We start from the raw sequence: 21,468 nt of genomic DNA on the forward strand, positions 1-21,468 counted from the left end.
GATTAAGTTCAAATTATATGAAAAAAAAGTGGGCATGCAAATTTAACAGGGCTTCTCACCAGAGTATAGAAGATAGGATACATATGAACATATAAAATATTTACAAGTGCCATATGAACTAACCTTGTAAATTTGCACATGGTAGCTGCCTGGAATTTCCAAGCCAAGACTAGCACTTTAAATTCAGTGGGGTCAACACAGAGGTCATTGCAAAAACGTTCCATGCCTTCTTCCAGTATGGCATCTTCTCGTTCGTCCTTGTATCTCCTAAACAATTCCTCAATTCTCTGAATGGAAGATTCCTCTGTGCCAGAAACTGGCTCTTTCTTTGCATCCCCAGAGAAAGTTGGAGGTTGATTAGGGTCTAAAGCAGTATCGGTTTTCTTTGTCCCATTGACAAGTATGTCCCCAGAGGATTTTGCACACACTGACGTATGTTCTTCTTTGTGAACTACACTTCTTTTGCTATGAGACTTGCTGCTAGATTCTCTATCTCCATTTTTGCTGCCAAGGGTGGAAGAAGGATTTTTGCACTTGGTGACACACTGGCCCATGTTGTTGCAAACCCAGCTTTCAGAGCAGTCCCCTTCCAATCCGACACCCTCTCAGCCACTGTTCAATTAACTTCAACATGCCATCAGTGGGAGTCGACTAACCTGGAAATAAGTTTTAGAATGAAAATCACTGTTTTCCCACAGAGACCATATTAAGTAGTTAAGTAACACAAACAGAAGAAGAATAAAACAGGAGACTAACTCCAGGAGGTTACGCTTTGCTTACTGAAGAGGAATCATGTACAGAAAGCTAGGGTATGCCACAAATACAGGCAATTTCAACTAAGGTCCATCGCTTTACCTAGAAAGCAATGCAGCTCACTTAACAGCTGCAGTACACTAACGGGTCCTAATAAAGGAAATTCCTAAAATTCTTACTGTAACATAGGTTACAAAGAGGTTGATTCATGTGCAGAATTCATCAAGACAGACTTCTCCAACCCAGAAATATTTTAGAGGAAATAGTTTAAAAACCATGACACACTTTATATACAATATAGAATACAAGACTGTGAAACAAAGCAACATAAGCCAAGGACACGCTGTTCTGTCTGAAACAGCAGCAATAACTTTGGCTTTTTGTTGGCTTTGGTCAGTTTCGGACCAACATTCAAGATCTAGTTTATTTGTTTTCAAGTATGTATGAGGCATGTTTACAGAGGGGGAAAGGGGTATTTAGAAAAAAAAAAAAAAAAAAAAAAAAAAAAGGACGACATCCTTCTTTCATGGTAGTTTATAATAAGAATTTAATAGAGGGATTATTCATAGATTCAAATACAGGTTGGACCTCCCAGGTCTGGCACCCTCAGGACCTGACCGAGGGGATTTACCAGACCAAGGGAGGTCTCTCCCCCCATGCTAAACTGCTATTCACCCCCCATCTCACTAGGGCTCCAGCCCACCTCGCTACTACCTGGTCACCCCCTGGGCCGGAGCTCTCTAGCCACGTGGCCAGGGCCGGAGCTGTGCTGTTGGAGCCAGAGCTCCCTAGCTGCTGCTAGAGCTTCTTGGCTGCCACCAGGGCCACAGCTGCATGGTGGAAATCTAGCCCCCTGCTACTGCCCAGCTGTTGGGGCCAGATTTCCCCAACTGCACCACCTGTTTCCTTCCTCCCCCCAGCCCCCACAAGGCTCCCACCTGAGTTGCTGAACCCTGCTGCTGCATTCCAGTCCTGCAGCCAGACCTCCCTATACCCGGACTCTGTGGTCCAGGAACATCTGTGGTCCTGCCAGGCCATGGATGTTGCAGACCAGAGAGGCCGGGTTAAGGGAGGTACAACATGTATCTTTACCCAACCCCCCTGACAGGGAAGAAGTGAGGATGGCTAGAAGTGGAGGAGGGGCAATTTTCCAGTGAAAGTTTCACATATACACTAAGGAGTTAATACTCCCATTCTCACTTTATAAATTTAAACCAAATACCATAATTTCTTTTGTAGCCATTTCAGTCTAATCAAATTATTGAAGTTACACTGTGCAAAAAAAGTTATATCTTTCCCATGCGCAAGAAGATTCAGATTAAAACTAAAAGAAATGACTCGCCAAATACCAAGTAAAGGGTCAGTTTTAGGGCTCTGAACTTTTAAGAAATGTTCTAAGGACAGAATTACATATCTCCTCCAGTTCACAACTACCGGCTTTTATCTTGCCTCTGTAAATTAAGCAACAGCCTCCAATGAGAAACTGGATTTTTAGTGCCTTTTCATTACAGCTTCCCTACAACCTGGAATCAGTGAGATGAGAAAAGGAAGAGTAACCAACTGAGTGAAAATCCAAACAAGGCAAATAAAGAAAGATGTTATTCCTTTCTGCCCCTTGACTGTTTAACTTGTAAGTGCCTTGCAATTACAGCACCAAGTCCTGAAGCAACTGCTAGGTACCGCTACCAGAAGAGAAACCAAGGGCAAAATGACTGCTCCAGAAACTAAGGGTATGTTTACACTGCAATCAGAGGTGTGACTGCAGCACATTAGCTATTCAAGCTTGCTTTAGCCTCCCTAGTACTGGTACCAATAGCACTGACGCATAAGCTTCAGTTCTTATACTTGCCCAGATGTGTATTCAGCTATCAGGAGGCTTGCACAGTCTGTTCAGAAATCTGTGCTTCACTGTTCTTGATTGGCACTAGCACTAAGTAGATTAAAGCTAGCTGGGGTGTGTCTATATGTTCTGCAACCACGTACATTAAAACTCCGATGGCCCGGCATCTGATGGTCCGGCACCATCAGGAACCCGGAAGTGCTCCGGGCTGCTGGACCATTGGAGCTGCTCTGCCCCCAGGTTCCCTGATTCAGCGGCTGCTGAAACTGACCAGCGGCTGACTCCAGGAAGCCCGGGGCAGGGCAGCTCTGCCTCGGGCTTCCTGGAGTCAGCCACTGATCAGTATCAGCAGCGGCTGAATCAGGGAACCTGGGGGCAGAGCAGCTGGGGTGCTGCCAGATTGGTCCAGTAGCGCCGAGGAGTGGCGCTGCGGGACCAACCCGGCAGCACCCCAGCTGCTCTGCCCCAGGCGTCCCCAAGAGCAGCTGGGGTGCTGCCGGGTTGGTCTCGCCGCGCCAAGGGTCGGCACTACCGGACCAACCTGGCAGCACTCCAGCTGCTCTGCTGCAGATGTCCCCGATTCAGCCGCTGCTGAAACTGACCAGCAACGGCTGAATCAGGGACACCTGGGGCAGAGCCGGACTATCGGAAGGGGGGGCTATGAAGGGTCTGGGGTGGCATCCCCCCCACCCCACCCCAGACCCTTCATTGCCCCCCCCCTTCCGATAGTCCGGCAAATCTTATAATCCGGCACCCCCTGGGTCCTAAAGGTGCTGGATTATCGGAAGTTTACTGTACACCCTGTGCCCCCAATGCAGTGGAGATATACCCTTACGTCCTCTTCCTCTAGAAGAGTCTTTTATAAAGAATGAATTCAAAACACTCCAGAAAACTAATTCAACAGAGGAAGCCATTGCGTGTCCTCCAGTAAACAACAGCAATTTAAACCAATGTATTTTCTCTCCTCACAGATACAATAAATCATATACATTAATCTTGTTTTGATGATGGTGGGAGAGGCTGGTAGTTTCACAATTCACACGATATACAGTAACTAAGCTATGATGACTGTCCCCCCCCCCAAAAAAAACCCCACAAAACCCACACCACCCAAACAATTTTTTCTTCATTATCCCATTCAGTTTGCTAGATTATCTATGAAGTCTCTCCCATCTCTACGGATGTGACAAGGAGAAGGCAGCCTGTGGTTTCCAACATTCCAAATCCTTACATCTTTTAGGTTCATTGTTTGACAGACCATTTGTATGGGAGGCAAGTATCCATCTAACATTAGTCAAGACCAGATTTTATTTAACGGCACTTTCTATAATAGTACTTATTTTTAAGGGTTCATTTGTTTTTCATTTTCCCAGTTACTACAAAGTGCTGCTTATTTAAGCCACAAGCTACTTGACATTACTGTTCTAGCCCTTTGATAATTAAATATACACTGTCTGGTTCCATTGTTTCCATTTGCCTGCAGGTCCACTTTGCCACTACCATAGCAATTTGCATCACAGCCACTTCACTCTCCTGAAAGTCAATCAACTGTGACTTGAACATTACTCTATTGAATGCACTGAGTATTAAATACAAAATGATTAGATAATAATTCCAGGATACCAACTCCCTCTGGGATTTACTTACTTTGATCTGAGCCTGAATCCCAGTTTACTTGTGAATGGATAGCCAATAGCTCCATCATCTTGAAGAAGTAATATGCAGTACTTAGATAACTGAATAATGTACGTACCACTTTGGTTTTTAAGTAAAGCATGCAAGAGAAACTGAGTAAAATGAAAATTGAGTTATAGCAATTTTTTTTTTTTAGAAAGGGAGGCTTTTAGCAGAGTATAAACTGTCACACATAAGAGTATAGGACAACCATTAGCTGTTGGGGTAGGGATATAAAATTTTGATTATTTGGCTAATTGAATAGTTGATGCAATTTGCATCGACTATTCGATTAGTTGATAAGGGCGCTTCCACCTTTGAAATGTAGCAGCAACCTTAGGGCTGTTGCTACATCTCAAAGGTAAAAGCACTGTGGGAAGCATGGGACCAGCAGGGGACTCAAGTAGTCCCCCGCAGGCTCCACGCTCCCCACAGCGTTTCAAAGCGGCAGCATCGCATAGAGCCCAGGGACATCGACCCCTGCACTGCCACTTTGAAGCACACTCTCCTTTCCCTCACCTCCCCCTGCTGCCTCTTTCTGATAGAGGCAGCAAAGGGGTGGGGGAGCAACTACTCATTCACATCCCTAATTAGAGGGGAGAGAGTCAGAAATTTTTCCTCTAGACAGGATATCCCATAACTGCCTATTACTGCCGGATTTTAAGTTCCTGTTTCTGGCCCAAGCCAGAGAAGGATACTGTATGGACTACTACATGGGTCACTGATCTGATCCAATATGATACTTCTTTGTTCCTATATATCTAGAAACAAGAAAATTCACATTGCATGATTATGTAAATTACAATCACAGAGTACCTGTTTGATCCCTATGTTATTTTTATTCTCATGCTTCCTAAGTAATACAGTAATTGATTTTACTGCAGAGAAAGATTTCTGGTTTTTAAGTCTGGCCATGTCATTCTGTACAATATGCCAAAGTTGATTGTGTTACTATTTTTCTTAATGACAGTGATTATATTACATAGCACAAAGGTCACAGTCAGGTCAAAGTTATCGACAGACAGAGGTGAGAAGATCTTATCTTCACAGTAGTTTCAGAAAATGCTATCAGAAGTTAGTTTTAGGTTAACTATATTGTGCAAATTAACCAAGTCTATTGTTTCAAACAAGCGTCTGCCCACGCACCTCTCCACTTCAGAAAGGATTTTCCTACGTTCCAACCCATCTGTCTTGAATTATGAAACTTGTTGTCTGTTTTACTAATAATAGCACAGCACCCACACCACCAGAGCCCAGACAGTGGCAGCTCTTTGTCCAAAACTGGAACATCTCCCTTCCCTCTAGTAGCTGTTCCAAAACGTAATCCCACCTACTACAAGCAGATATCAGAAGAGATTTAAAGTACCACTGTTGTAATTTATCATTTATCTTGTTTTACAGCAAATTTGAGGTAATGTTCCAATTCTTTTTAAGTAATCTTGCTTTAAAATAGGGATAGGAATGATTAACAGCTCAACTGACAGAGTGGGAGCAGCTCCCCACCCGCTGCAGGCAGGGAGCTGCTCCAGCACTGCAGGTCCACTACAGGCAGGGGCTGCTCCGACCGGCTGGCTGGAACATCCCTCTCCATGGCAGACCTGGCCTGGCTCAAGAGCTGCAGACAGAGGCTGTTCTGACTGGCTGGCCGGAATGACCCTCTGCCTCCCTTTTAATCAGCTAAACAATGTTTAACCGGTTAACCAATGAAATGGAATTTTACATCCCTACTCTAAAATAGCAAAGCCTGCAAAAAAAATTGCCCAGCTACCTCCAGAATCAGGTTTCTCTAGGTATCGTGTTCTACAACTTTTTGGTTCTTTTCGATGTTGCGTGAGTATGGTGGGAATGCTATTTTTACACTGCTGGATCCACTCCACTTGTTTGACAGTCCTGAGGTTTTCAAACCATGGTCCACAAGATCCATTCAAGTGGTCCGCAGATATTGCCTTCTTCCTTGAGCTGGTATAGCTAAATTAGTCCCCATCACTTTGTATGTGTAGTTGGGAATTTTTTCCCAATGTACATTACTTTGCATTTATCAACATTACATTTCATTTGCCATTTTGTTGCCCAAACACATAGGATTTTTTGAAGTTCTTCACAGTCGGCTTTGTTCATAACCATCTTGAGCAGTTTAGGATCAAACTTTGCCACCTCGCTGTTTACCCCTTTCTCCAGATCACTTATAAAAAGGTTAACTAGGATTGGTCTCAGTATGGACTCTTGGGAGACACCACTTGTTACCTCTCCCCAATCGGACCTTTTATTCCTACCCTTTGTTTCCTATCTTTTAACCAGTTATCTGTCCATGAGAGGACCTTCACTCTTATCCCATGACAACGAACTTTACTTAAGTGCCTTTGGTAAGGGACCTTGTCAAAGGCTTTCTGGAAATCTTGACCCTCAAGTATTTTCAAGTGGTCCGTGGGAAAAAAAAAAAAAAAAAAAAACATTTGAGAACCACTGTGCTCATCTTTTTTGTTTTTCATTTCACTCATATGTTTCAAAAATCAGAGATACATCAAAATGGGATGGAGAAAAGAAACAGTTGTGCACGTAGGGAATTATATTTCTTATTGGGAGAATGGGGAGAAGGGACCCAAATGCATTATCAAGAGCTGTGGGGATAGTTCAGAATTTAATGAGAACCAGAAGAAAATTGCTTCTGATTATAATATAGGAAATAAGCAACATGATCTCAAAGTTATTTATATCTAACATGACTGAGCAAGAACTGAAATTTGATGACAGGATTCTCAGAATGTTAATATAGGTAAAGTCCAGATGTATCCAAACATTAAGATCTTTGCATTATAAGTCAGCGTAATTGCCTGAAGCCATAAGGGCAGAGTAAAAAACTATAAATAAGTGAGTTACAATTGAGAAAAAACATCAAGATAAGTGAATAATGATAAAAACAACTAGAACAGTGAGGGGCAACCTAGGCTAGTGAATGAGCCGCATTAGTGGCCCTCCTTTATTTCAGTGGGCTGCAAGACTTATAACTAAGACAGTCTCCCAAGAGAGGATAGTTTTGCTAACTGTGCTTGCATACACAGAATTTGCAGTGTGTGCCAATGAACTGTAGCAGTGCTTTAATTGTATGCAGAGGGAGCACAGGGCTCTCTCAATATTGTGTGCAAACAGCACGCACCTCACTTCTTGTGCTCTTGCTTTAAGTGTGTGTCACTTTTGTAATACTGGTAGGAAAAAACCTATGCAGACAAGTACCAGAAGAATCTGGTAACCCTGCATGTGGGCAATGTTAAACCAAATATCTTGTGGGCCACATAGAACCCCAATGGACTACATGTGGCTCTCAGGCTGCAGATTGTCCACCACTGTACTAGAAGAAAAAGCTGATAGTACCACTGGTTTGTCTAGTGCTACAACAGAATAAAATCTGGGACCAAAATATGAAGGAATCAAAGCTCTAGGATACCGTATTCCTGAAGGATTCTGACAGCTCAGACAGCTGTTGAACGATTGTTTACAGTTAAGCATGAATCATCTAGAGAGGTCTATATTACGTGGAACACAGGCTCAAGAACCAGAAAATGGAGAATTCAGAGCACTACTGTGAATCTGCTTTTCCCAACCAGAAAGAAACAACTGAGAACTTAGCAGTTAGTAATCACTACCATAAAATGAAAGCCCACCACTAAAAGAAAGATTTGCAGACTATACACAGAAAATAAAATTAGAGGTAGAAACCATTAGGAAGATCTCATTAATACAGACATTAATTTTAAAAAGTGGTTAAGAAAGTAATTGGAAAAAACTGAAGGAAAAAAACCTGATAACCTGACTCCATCAGAGCAATTATTTGTGAAGTCAAAGAAATAGGAACATTCCAGAGGAATGACAAAAAGCAAGCAAGACTGGGGTTTTTGTTATGGATGCGGCTAGTGTGTTAAGACCGACAATGCCTTATGATCAGCAAGTTAAACTACAATCACTAATATAAATGGAACCAAAAATGAGACAAGAAACTGCTAACACCTGAAGAACAATGAAGTCAACAAAGATGCAATAAACTGCATGTGGCTTATAGAAGAAAAATTGCACCCCATTTTTTTTCCTGTAAATAAGGAAACAAAGTTCAAATGAGGGCAGCAGGACAAAATTTCAGGAGAAAGACTTAGGGAAAACCTGAAAAAGCTCTCACTCCAGTGCACAAATGAAATTAAGTTATGGGATTCCCAATACAAATGATGTTGAGCCAAATGGTATATCCCCTTCCACCTTAACCCAGGAAGCATACTCCTTGGTGATAGCCTAGCTAATGTTCTGTAGGACATAATCACTGTTTTAGCATCTTCCAGCAAATCCACAGGAAGTTTCCAACCAAAATTAAGTCATACTCCTTCAGAAACCTACTCTGCACAATTGTGGGCACATACCTAGGATGTACGGCATGACAACATAATACCCAGAAGAACAGAGGCTGGAGAGACTGTTGAGAGGAACATGGATGTTCCAGCTCTGTTCAGATGCTGCTGAATGTGCAGCATTTCTTAGGATACATGTAAGAGGGCCATGTGCCTGCTACCACTTCAGGCTCATTCACTTGTCCTCCTACCCATCCAAGGTTTCCATCATAAAAATGTTACAGATGTCAGCTCTAGTTATCATATGCTGAAAGCAGGGCCGGCCCACAACATTCTGGCACCTGAGGCGGGGAGCTCAAATGATGCCCCCATACCTCCTCGCTTGGGCCAAAACTTTGAAAGGTTTCAATTCTGCCTTCTTCCCGTTCTACTCTTCTCATGGTACTGCAGACAGAATACATATGCACCAGCAGCAGACACAATCTTCTACATTCTGGGTCCTAGTGGAGCCCCCCCCACAATCTGGCACCTGAGGCCTCAGTTTGCCTCATGGTAAGGCCGGCCCTGTCTGAAAGGAGAATAATAAAACTGCTATTAGAGCAGCCTGACAATCTCAAAATGTCCATTAAGATTCACCAAAATTTTAATACTTACATAATCTCAAATCCACGGGGGACCATTTCTTTTTATGTTTCCCCTCAGACTTCCAGGTCTCCACATGGAATGCTGTAAAACGAGAGGACTACTCAGAAATCATTACACTGTAAAAATAGACCGCAATAGCTATAACACGCACCTTTAAAAATACAACCAATCACCACCATATGAGAAAACATTTTGTTTTTACAATTTTTTATACAACTGAAATCTATTTGTTGTAACAGTAACAGAGATTAGAGTAATATTAACCAGCATTAACTCAATTTCAGAGATAATTAGTATCAGACTATTACAATATTACTTTGTACCCAGAATTTAATTCAGGTATCAGATATAGCATTATTTTATCTCAATCAAAGTTTCAATGTACAGCTATTTCAGCAAGCTGGGCTTTTATCACTTTTAGCGAGGTGCTTCATTTCTTGCATTCAAGACAAGTTAGAGTGCGAGTGCATAATCTACTATATGCACTAGGGATGTTAAAAAGCAGGTAATTAGGTAACCATGTAACTGCAGCACAAATGGAAGGAGGCACCAGATGCTCCGAGTCCAAGACCACAGGTATGTACTTGATGTGGTTAGCCTTTCCCACTGCCATGGTTATACCGCAATTGTCAGCACTTTAGTCCTGATCAGGCTTGTGCTGGTATGTCTTCCTAGGTTGGATTTTACACCTTCCAACTGTTTACCAGGAAAGATGGTTTTCTTAAGTCCCAGCACTGCACATTCAACCCCATATCTGAGTATCAGGCCAGGTTCTCTCTGGCTTATGCAAAAGAAGTTCTGAATGAAGAACCTACTCAACAACTGTGTTCATGCACAAGCTAAGAAAGAATTTCAGCTCTCTCTTCTGGAGCTGCCTTGGCACTGCAGCACAGAGTAGTAAGAAAGCACATAAGGCCTTGCACATTTTGGGAGCAGAATCACTTGATTGAGAGGTGCCACTTTTTGCTCACTGTTCAGATGAGAACAGCATGTTGAGAAGCAAGTTGGAGTCTTGCTCATACCATAGAGCTTTCCCAATGGAAAGAAGCAGGGAGTGAATGGGGAATGACCATCCATGTTTTCTTCTACTGCTTTTTGACCCCCATATCCAAGTTGCTCCAAGTATACCAAAAAGAGAACCAGTTTAGGGCAGAGCAGCTTCAAAATACAGTGTGAGTTCAAGATCTGTAGCGCCCCTGTGGATACGAAATTTGTATTTCCATCCACATCTGTATCCTAAAAAATGAGCTGTGAATATCCACATCTGCTAATGTGGGTACCCGTGGATATAAAACGGCTATCTGTAAATATGCAGGGTATAAAGATCTGGGAGCATCTAAAAAAAAAAAAAAAAATCATCTCTGCAGCTACCAGGTGGTTTTTTACTCATTCAACATAGAAAAAAAAAATCAGTTCATTTCTGCAGTGCTTTTACCCATCCTCTGAGGAATATAGCACAGAGAGCAACATTTTAACAGATTTTATATATTCCATATTTATGACAAACAAGGCTTTCCACAATTTCATGGAAAAAGATGCTTTTTCCAATGAAGAGCTACACAGTTCAATACTTATCTGAAAATATCATGCATCTGGACTAACAAATTTATGTCTCCAGATAACTACAGTACAAAATGCAAACAATGAATTCAGTTCTGGAAAGACCAAAGACTGATGTAGTTCAGACCTAGCTAAGGAAAGCCAAACATTTTCCAGGATAGTGTGAAGTAGTTTCCACCTTGGCTGACCTATGGATACATACTATGTAGTGCCAGGTGCCAGCAATTTTAACATCTGTTAAAACAGTCAGCTCCAACCTTTCCCTAGTTATTTTTGACTCAGTTGTGTTGTGCATTGCTCTGTTCAGACTGTACCATTAATATCAATCTCTATTTAGCTACAAACAGCAAGGAATAGGTTTCAGAGCTCCTCAAAGCTGGTATTTTTTTTAAACAGAAGTTCTTACCACTGGTTTGATTAACTTGCAAGGTTAGACTTACCTCACCTCACAATGTTTATGAATCCAAATAAAGAATTAGCTTGAGCTAGCAGAATAGTGATAGAAATGTAGCCGTGTTAGTCTGGGGTAGTTGAAGCAAAATGCAGGACAATGTAGCACTTTAAAAACTAACAAGATGGTTTATTAGATGATGAGCTTTCGTGGGCCAGACCCACTGGGGAAGTGGGTCTGGCCCACGAAAGCTCATCATCTAATAAACCATCTTGTTAGTCTTTAAAGTGCTACATTGTCCTGCATTTTGCTTGAGCTAGCAGTTAGGGAAGGGTGAGCAATAAAACAGCAGTGGTTCACCAGGGTTAGCCCGCAATGGGCCATATTTATTGTGCTTCCATGGGTAAGGGTGATTGCACCTCCCACTGGCTGGGAACAGAGATCCATGGCCAACGGGAGCTCGATCCCCTGTACCTACAGAGATGCAGGTAAATATGGCACTGTGGGGGCCTGCCATGGGCTAACTCTGGCAGAGTAGATCTGCGGACCAGTATATGCCCACCCCGAGTTAGGAAAGCCAACCTAGTTAAGTATACGTTTAAAGTAGGAGTGGGGGCCATTGACCCACAGAAAAATCAGCTGGGTGCTGCACACAAGTGAGAAGCAAAACCAAAAAACAACCCTCACTGACTTGGCCCCCAGCTGAGAAGGAGAAAAAACACCTCACGCACCAGAGCCTAGGTGGGCCCAGGTTAGTAGACTGTGTATGATCCAGCTCAATGGAGGGACAGTAGGAGGTTGGAGCACCAGCACGGACTTCCCCATGCCCCAAGCCTCATGGGCTGGATCCAGGCAAGCTGGGGACCACACACCTTAGGTTCCCTACCCCGGGTTTAAACATTCTCCAGAGGACAAGAGTTGCTACATATATAGTAGCTTCAGGGGGTAGCCGAGTTAGTCTGTACAAGATAAACTTAAAAAACAACAAATGGTCTGGTAACACTTTATAGACTAACAAACCATATAGATGGTATCATGAGCTTTCGTAGGCATAGCCCACTTCTTCAGATGACCAGAGTTTATATATATCTTATATATGAACTTTATGTTTGTGTGTGTGTGTGTGTGTGTATGCCGGAGTCATATATAATGACATGCTTTTCCTCCAACCCCATTATTTTGACCTTGCATGAAAATCGATTAGTTTCTAAAAGGTAAGTGATATCAAGTTTTTGTGGTGAGGGCCAAAGTAAATTTCAATTAAACCCCTGGGTTAAGGCTACAAAGTTCTTGTGATCACGTGTTATCATTAGTCCATATCATCTTCCTCCCTGATGTCAACTGAAATTTTACATCAAGGCAGTTTAGAAGATGGCCCTTAATTTTTTAGTTGTTTAATCTGTGGGGGATAGAAAGATTATGCAAGACCACCACCACATCTTCCCTTAGTTATCCTCCCCTTCCTCTGGATATCATGCACTGGCATCCCCTTCTAGCTACCTATACTTCCCCATTTTGATGCTTTGGCACTTTTGATCTCTGCAAGAAAGGCGTCATTTTAATAGGGAAAGTCTGCAAAGGCAGAATAACTAGTGTTCTAGTCACTTTCCATCCAGGTGTACAAGCTTCTGCAGTTGAGAAGGAACAAGTTACCGGTGGGAGGGGGGGGGACGCAGCTACAGAGAGGAAAAAAACAACAACAACATGATCATGCTCTTTTTCCCTTTTCAGCAGGCTTTATATACAAGCTAGAGACAGATAGAAATAGACTTGGGCTACATTTCCACTTGGAAGGCTTTGACAGTTCAGGAAAACCAGCAAAGCACTCCTACCACAGACAAATCTTACTTGCAAAAGTGCATTTTTTTCAGCATATGTTATTCCAATCTTCCTCTTTCCTCTCACCAAGCAAAATAAGCTAAACTGGCAGCATAACTGCATCTGCTTTAGGGGAATCACACATCTTTACATCCCTGCCTGACATAGCTATACCTAAAACAGTTTGTTGTGCACAACTGGCCTCAGTCCAGTCCATTGCAGAAGTGGACCTGTGTGGAATATTTCACGAGGAAGCCTGGAAACAGGAAAGGTTTTCCAGGTTTTATGGTAATTAAGGTGCTTTAAGCAGGTGTGCTGAAAGGTTCTTGAACCTCAGTGAATTTGAGCTGGGTTACAAATATGAGCAAAACCACTGAAATTCTGGTTTTACATAGATTTGAACCAAACAAAATAAAGCAAATTTCCAGTGTAGGATAATTTTGTATAGACTTTTGGGTCCAAACCTAGAGGATGTGAACCCAGATGAATCAAAACAGGAAAAAAGTTCACAACAAACTTGTGCAACCAGAAGCAGTTTATTTTGAGGTGCAGGATTAATGCACACTCCCCCTGCACAGAAGCTCTTCACATGAAGCCTATTAAAATAGAAAAGTGAGTAGGCTCACACAAACTGTCTTAGCAGCCACCTCTGTTTGGCAAGGACTGAGTACAATTATGGCTGCTGCTGCTTGTGGGCAAAATTATAGTACAGGCAGTCCCCGAGTTACGTTGGATCCGTACTTACGAACAGGGCTTTACTCACCCCGGAGGACGCGGGCGGCAGGACCGCCCAGACGCGCCGCGGTCCCGCTGCCCGTGTCCTCCGGGGTGAGAAAAGCTGCTCCGCGTCTCCCTGGTCTGCTGGGGGTACCCCCCCAGCAGACCAGGGAGACACGGAGCAAAGCCATGGAGGACCCGGGCGGGGGGACCACGGCGCGTCTGGGCGGTCCCCCCAACCGGGTCCTCCGCGGCTTTGCTCCGCGTCTCCCTAGTCTCCTGGGGGAGGCCCCCAGCAGACCAGGGAGACACGGAGAACCCGGGCGGCGGGACCGCAGCGCGTCTCAGTCCTGCCGCCTGCATCTCCCTGGTCTGCTGGGGGGGGGGGGGGGGGGGGAGGGCGCAGCTAGTGCGTCCCCCCCAGCGGGCCAGGCTTTTCTCGGGGACGCCTGTGGTAGAGCAGCTGGGGTGCTGCCGGTTGGTCCCGCAGCGCCACTCTCGGTGCTACTGGACCAACCTGGAAGCACCCCAGCTGCTCTGCCCCAGGCATCCTGATTCAGCCGCTGCAGGTCAGTTTCAGCAGCAGCTGAATCAGGACGCCTGGGGCAGAGCAGCTGGGGTGCTGCTGGGTTGGTCCAGTAGCACCTCGGAGCGGCGCTACTGGACCAACCCAGCAGCACCCCAGCTGCTCTGCCCCAGGCGTCCCCAAGTCAGCCACTGCTGAAACTGACCAGCGGCTGACTACAGGAAGCCCGAGGCAGAGTTGCTCTCCCCCGGGCTTCCTGGAATCAGCTGCTGATCAGTTTCAGCAGCGGCTGAATCTGGACGCCAGTTCCAACTTACATACAGATTCAACTTAAGAACAAACCTACAGTCCCTATCTTGTACGTAACCTCGGGACTGCCTGTATAATCAAGCAATGGAAGAACTGATGAACCTTCTGCTCAATCAGCAGGCGAACTGGAAGTTTGAAGCCTATGAACTGTTGGGATCCACTGAGGTGAAGCTCTCTCTGAAGGGAATCCTCAATGTAAGTAAGAAACATCAGTTTCAACTTGAGCTCAGGACAGATGATAGACCTCCCTGAGCCCTGGCCAAGGTGGGGAGAGGATGGCAGCAGTTCCAGGCCCTAGGAAGGGAAAGGGCCTTAGGCAGAAGGCCAGGGCAGTGGATGGGGGGAGGGGAGGGGCAAGGGATGAAGACTAGCCTCCCTCAGCTAGCCCTTCTGCACCTCCAAGCATGTTCCACCCAGGGCTCCAGTGGCAACTTTAAAGATCAAGGAGCTCTAATTTCTGTTATTGTTGCTGTAGCAGCAACAGTGACCAGGAGTCCTGGGCTCCAGATGCCTCCTTTGCCCCCCACCCCCATCAGCAGGCTTAGCTGAGCTAGACAGAGGAGAGGAAGTGTGGAATCAGAGAATAAACCCCCCACCTTTGAAACATAGTCCTAGTAGGGATATAAAGGGCCTGGCCAGAGCAGAATGCGCACACTGGACATGACTGGGCGGGAGCAGCCCCCACCACAGGATCACTGTTAACTGGTTAAACATTAATTACATTTAACCAGTTCACTTTTTAACTGGGATTTTATATCCCCAAGTCCTATATGTCTGGAAGCCAGTTTACAGCAGGTCCAGCAACTTACTACTACTGCAACCCATGTTTTTGAGCCAATTAGCTGTGCCAAGAATCAGAATGGCAGACACTTTGTCGTAGTATGAACTGCAGAACATCTTCCAACATCCAAAGCTACACTGCAGCAAGTCCCATAATAGCTGAGAGGTAGTTAAGAATTTATTAAATGATCATGTCTAGACACTGTTGGTAGAAGTAGTAGTCTAGGAATGCACCATTAAAGAAAGTTCTTTCCTTCCATGCATCCCCCCAAAGAAAGACCCCTGCTCTGCTCAGTTTTTTAGCCAAACTAGGGATGTAAAATTCCGTGTAATTAGTTAACTAGTTAAACTTAATGTTTAACTGGTTAACTGATTAAACAGGGTGGGCGTGGGGAGGAGGGCAGGCTGGAAAGCACCTGCTCGAGGTGCACTGGGGCCTGCCAGGGTAGGAGGCTGCTCTGGCCAGATAGAGCAGCCCTCCTGCCTGCAACAGGCCCCCCGGGGCAGGAGCAGCCTCCAACAGTTAACCCTAACCGTATGTCTTCCATGCTGCAAAAGAAAAAGAGCAATAGTAAAAACATCAGACACTTCCAAATTGCAATAAATAAAATCTAAAAAAAAATTACAAGTAGGTGTTTCAGCCCTTCAACTCCTCACGCTGTGTTAATTTTAGAAGAAGGCTAGCAGAAGGAAACAGACAGAAGAACACAGGGGAGGGCGATAAGGGAAGACATGGCTAAAAGGTGGGAGTACAGGCATTCACAGCTAGTTTTGTTCATTGCTTGAAACAGCTTTTATATCCCTTTACTTGGTGAGCAAGACCTGCCCTTCACACTTCCTTTGCATTGTTTCTTGGATGTTTCCCCTCCTGCAAACCTCTATTTTTTATGGCCAGAACCACAAAGTAACTGCAGAGTTTGTTATTTCTCATTTTCCATATCTATTGAACCTCATTTTAAAAATGCTTATAAATCCTTTAGACGCAGGTACAATATTGTGGGCTGTGCTCTGTACTTCTTGGTGGCAAACTGAGGATTACTTTGGTCTGCTCCACACAGGCTGCAATCCCAAGAAGCCAGTCAGCCTGGTTGGGATGACAGAGTGACATCATGATGTCACTCTACGTCCACAGGAGCCAAGCCCCACCCCAACCCCAGCCTGGCCCTCTGCAGGGCCCATGTAAAGAGCTGGAGCTGCCAGCAGTCCTGGCCTTCCCCTCTACTTCCCAATGGCTGGGGGAGAGCCGTAGCTGCCACCGCCTGGGCACAGCCCTCTCCAGTGGTGGAGGGGGTGTGTGTGGGGAAACAGGCCCAGCACCCTCTCTGCGCCCGCCCCCAGCAGCTCCGGGGGAGAGCTGGGCCTGGGGCCACCTCAGCCTGTCCAATCCCTGGCAGCCAGGGGGAGGATGCCGGAGGAGGGCCCAAGAACCAGGGCTAGCGAGCCAGGGCTCCCCCCCTCCGCCCCCCGCCAAGGCTAGGGCAGCCTTGAACCCTCCCCGGCAGCCAGGGGAGGGGAAGAGGGAGAAAAGCCAGGGCTGGGGTGGCCTCACCCCTGGGCCCTCCCCAGCTGAAAGGTGGGTTGGCAAGCGAGTAGTATTTATACTACCTTTGTCCCAGAGACCCCCATCTGAGACTGAGGTTTGTCTACACTTCGAAGTGTAAAGGACAGCTGCAGCAGCACTTTAACACAGCATTGTGGCCATGGCAGGAGCATTTGGAAAGAGCTACTCCCTGCATACTAAGTAAACCACCTCCATGAGGGGAATGGCTAACTGCAGGGCTTGGAAGAGTTTATACAATCAAAACAGACAAAAGTTGGAGGGGAACCAAACCACAGCCAGATGAAGTGACTACTCAAAAGTTATGGAGTCAGATGTTGTTGGCCTCCGTCGGTCAGTTGACCATGGATGACGTATCCTAGTTCTCGTCTTGGTTCGTGTCGAATTGTCTGGGACAGCGTCGGGGACAGCGTCGTTGGTGGCTGAAAAGGCCAATCCGGGACAGGCATTCTTTGCCACAGAAGTCGCAGCTATAGGTGGTTCCCTGGCTGTTGTTGTTGCGTAACTTCCTGCGGGCTCGCTTTTCTTCTGATGCACGCATCATGTTCGTTTCGCCTGACTTGAGCTGTGTGGTCAGGGTGCCCCTCCACTTTGGGCGGTCTGCTGCGAGGTCTTCCCAGGACTGCGTGTTTATGTCGATGGCTTTCATGTCCCTCTTCACGACATCTTTAAATCGCAGGTTCGGGCGCCCTGTGGTTCTCTTCCCAGATGCCAGTTCCCCGTAGAGGATGTCCTTTGGGATCCTCCCATCCTCCATGCGGCGTACATGGCCAAGCCAACGAAGGCGACGTTGTCGGAGCATGGTGTACATGCTGGGGAGGCCGGCTCGAGTCAGAACTTCGAGGTTGGAGACTTTGTCTTGCCAGGTAATACCCAGGATGCGGCGCAGACCTCGTAGATGGAAGGCGTTCAGTCTCCGCTCTTGTCTCGCGTATGTGGTCCATGTCTCGCTCCCGTACAGCAGGGTGCTGATGACGCAGGCGTTGGAGTCAGATAGTGGCAGAACAAAAGCTTGAACCAGAACACAAGCTTCCTGCCTCCCAGTAAAGTTCCTATCCTCTGTTATCAGGAGTGGGCAATAATTTTTGAGTGGGGGAGCACTCCAAGATTTTGGTAAGTGGTCAAGGGCTGAACTCTTTTATGGAGGGAGTGAAGGGTCTCGGGTGGAGGCTGGGTGTAGAAGGGAGCTCATGGTAGGGGGTGCAGGAAACAGTGTGGAGTCAGAGGGACTTTGGGTGACAGAGGAGGTTGTGACCTGGGCAGAGGATTGGGAGGAAGGGTCCTGGAGAGGTAAGGGTGCAGAAGTGGATTTTGACCTGGGAGGGGATGCAAGGCAGGGGAAGCAGTATGGGCACAAGAGGATTCTGACCCGGGAGATGGCTGTAGGAGGGGGTGCAGGGATTTGTGACATGGGGGGAAGGGAGGGGAGGGTGATGCAGAGGATTTGGGTAATGACCTGGGGCAAGGAGTTGGGGAGTGGGAGGGGTTTGGGTGCTAGAGGCAGGCTTTAACTGGGAGTTGCTTATTTTAGGCCAGCAGCTGAACAGGGATCCCAAGGCAGGCTCTCAGCTTGCTGCAGACCTAGGCTGCTCAAAACAGATGGAGGCACCCTGGCTTGGGCAGGGGGCAGAGAAGGAGACATTGTGCACTGCCCTCAGCCCTAGGCAGTCAATGGGAGCCACAATGATTGGCCTAGGGGTGGAAGCAGCATGCAAAATTTCTCCCCCCTCCAGGGCAGGGATAGGCAAAGTATGGCCCAGAGGCTGGATCTGGCCTGCAGAAGTCACTGGATCCAGCCTGCGGAACACCCTGCCAAGACCCTCAGGCACACAGCTGTCACAGGTTTAAAGCGAAGTCCAGCAGCTCTCTGCTCTGGAGTAAGAAGGAGGCTTCGTATGATCTCCCCGTCCCAGCCCAATCCGCAGCTTCTATCGGCTGGAAACAACCAGCCAATAGTTGCTGAGAGACTGGCTTGGGGGATGAGGGCAGCATAAGAGTTTTCTCCCTCTGGGAGCTAAGAGCCACATGGAGGGAACAGTCTGCAGCTCTAAGTGATCTGGGGCTGCAGCAGGCAGGGAATCCGTCCTGCCCTGGGGGTTCTGGCCAGGAGATGCTTAGGTAAGCACCTGCGTGCCAGAGCCTCCCTCTGGCACCCCTGCCCTCCCACATCCCAACTCCCTTCCCCAGGTCACCTTCCAAACCCTCTGCACCTCCCTGCCCCCAGTCACAATTCCCTCTCGGACCCTATACCCCCTCAATGCCCCTCCCCAGGCCAGAATCCTTTCCTGCACCCAAACACCCTCTCAGACCCTGCACCCCTATCCCATTACCCAGTCACAACTCCCTCCTTCACCCAAACTTCCTTTCAGACCTCACACCATCTCCTGCACCCCAGTCCTTTACTCCGCGCCCTTCTGTACCCGGCCTCCATCCTAGACCCTGCACTCTCTCCACAGAAAAGTGCAGCCCTTGACGACTTTCTAAAATGATAGAGTGGCCCCCCCACCAAAAATTATTGCCCACCCCTGACCTAGAGGGAGCTGCCAGCTGTTTTGAAGAGCCTCAGACTGCAGCATGCAGAGAGCCTTGGGTTATCAGAGGGGCAGGCAGTGGGCTGGATCAGAAGACTTGGTGGGCCAGATCCAGCCCATATCTTGCCTGCTCCTGCTCTAGATACTTTAAAATGTTACCATTTTAAACAAATAAATTAATATTTCTTTTAACTGAATGCTATTCAAATGTATTCCTCTTTGCTTCAGAAGCAGAGCTGTTTTTACTGATAGCACTAGTCATGTCCACCTATTTAAAGATTAAAGCTCTAATTTTCATAGTTCCTTATTGAATTCACTGACAACTCTGGATCTCTGGCAACTCCAAAAAGTCAAGCCAGCCATAAGCCTACTGATTATTTAAAAAAACTAATAGCCAAGCAGCTTGTTTCCAGAGTTCACGAAAGGCTTTACTTGAGATTTCCAAATCAGAAGTTATGAATGACCGAAGTAGCACACCCTCTAGAAAAATTAGCAAGTAGTTTAAATATGCTGAACTGTCACGTCATCATATTGCACAAACTAAAGGCAATATGGCTGCAAGACAAATGAAAGGTATGATGCTAAGATTTTAATACAGATGTCCTAGATTCATAGATTCCAATGCCAGAAAGTACCACTTTGATCATCTAGTCTGCTCTCCAGTGATGGAAGAGCCACTGCTTTTGGTAATTTTTTTCAAAGGGTTAATTATCCTCACTTTAAAAAAAAATTACAAATTAGCTGAATTTTTCTTGCTTCAGCGTCCAGCCAATGAGTCTGCAAGCACTTCTCTCATTTAATATTATAAGCCTGCCTAGGACAAAAGAGAATCTATAGAAATCTCTGCCCAGCCTATAGTCAAGTCAGCTTGAGTAGGAAACAACTCCTAGCAATAAGCAAATTTAGTTGTAAGACTAATTTCTTAGACTGCAGTGTGAATTAAAACATTTGTGGGACTTCACCTGTCTTCCTTTCCTTAAGAAATCTTAGAAATTGAGAGACAGCTTACATTTTATAAAAGAATTAAATCTAGTTTTGGTCAAAGCCAAGTAGATTTATTCTTATATGTAGGAAACCAAATAATGGCTGAATAATGTTAAAAATGGAACTTTCCTCCTCAAAAGCAGATTCCCTGCTCCAGCTGATTAATAGTACTATGACACAAGTTCAGTGCATGGTGGGACACCATTGAATGAATGGGAAAGACCCAAACTGTATAGTAGTCACTCTGGCAACTTGTTGAACAAGTTGTAAAAGTTTAAAAAGCAAGAAAGATTAAAATGCCAGATTTTAGAATTCAGATGCTCATAAAAAGTTTACAAAAAAACCTTTGCTGTTCACCTTAATATTTTCATTATAATATTGCAATTACAGATGTAAAGGGGCAACTGGTTAACTAGTAAGTATTGCCTTACCAGCCTGCTTACCAGGGTAACCAGTTAACTGGCAATTGGAGCAGCCCCTGCCCACAATGCACTGTGGCCGATCACATCCCTAATTGTAATTTACATGCTAGCACTCAACAGGAATTATTTATTCTGGGCAGTCAATTCCCCCCAAAATTTCTACAGCATACAGACAGTATTTAAGTTATGAATACTTTTTTAAATAAAATCTTACGGTAAATGGAAGTGATTAAGAATAAAAATTTAACAAGATTTGGACTTCTATACAGTTTATTTCTTAAAGCAGAAGATAAAGATGAAAGTGATATTAAACGATCTACAAAGGCATTATTTCAGAGTTCTGCTTTCTGTATTATTACCCGCATAAAGGGAACTCCAACTGTTTAAAAGTTAACAATATCACCAACAAAACGGGAAAGAGAACACCTGAGTGTCTGAATTCAGGTTATATCCAACAACAAAGCCTTCTAGTTCTCCTATAGAAGATTTTGGTTGGTTGGGATGTGCGTATGTTTGCGTGTGTATTTCCTTAACAGCTTGAGCCAACACATGCAGTCTGATAATAGCTTGGCACTTTGAAACAAAAAGGCAACTTTCACTTCATCTTTGAATTTACTAGATGACTGTTC

General features: G+C 45.4%; 1 protein-coding gene across 4 annotated transcripts in view; it reads right to left on the reverse strand.

Annotated features, from left to right (window-relative positions):
* Window positions 1-21,468, reverse strand: part of DCUN1D3 (defective in cullin neddylation 1 domain containing 3) — a 39,861-nt gene that overhangs the window by 10,663 nt on the left and 7,730 nt on the right. For 3 of the 4 annotated variants that reach the window (XM_075899438.1, XM_006123132.4, XM_025184692.2), the window contains 2 exons: window positions 9,253-9,324; window positions 124-656 (listed from right to left, as the gene is read on the reverse strand). In XM_075899438.1, coding sequence (XP_075755553.1) covers window positions 124-554 — 431 coding nt within the window. In that variant the 5' untranslated portion in view covers window positions 555-656; window positions 9,253-9,324. The remainder of the gene's footprint in view (window positions 1-123; window positions 657-9,252; window positions 9,325-21,468) is intronic. The other variant, XM_075899439.1, reaches the window with a different exon arrangement.

This window comes from Pelodiscus sinensis, chromosome 16 (assembly GCF_049634645.1).
Source record: "Pelodiscus sinensis isolate JC-2024 chromosome 16, ASM4963464v1, whole genome shotgun sequence".
Lineage (NCBI taxonomy): Eukaryota > Metazoa > Chordata > Testudines > Trionychidae > Pelodiscus > Pelodiscus sinensis.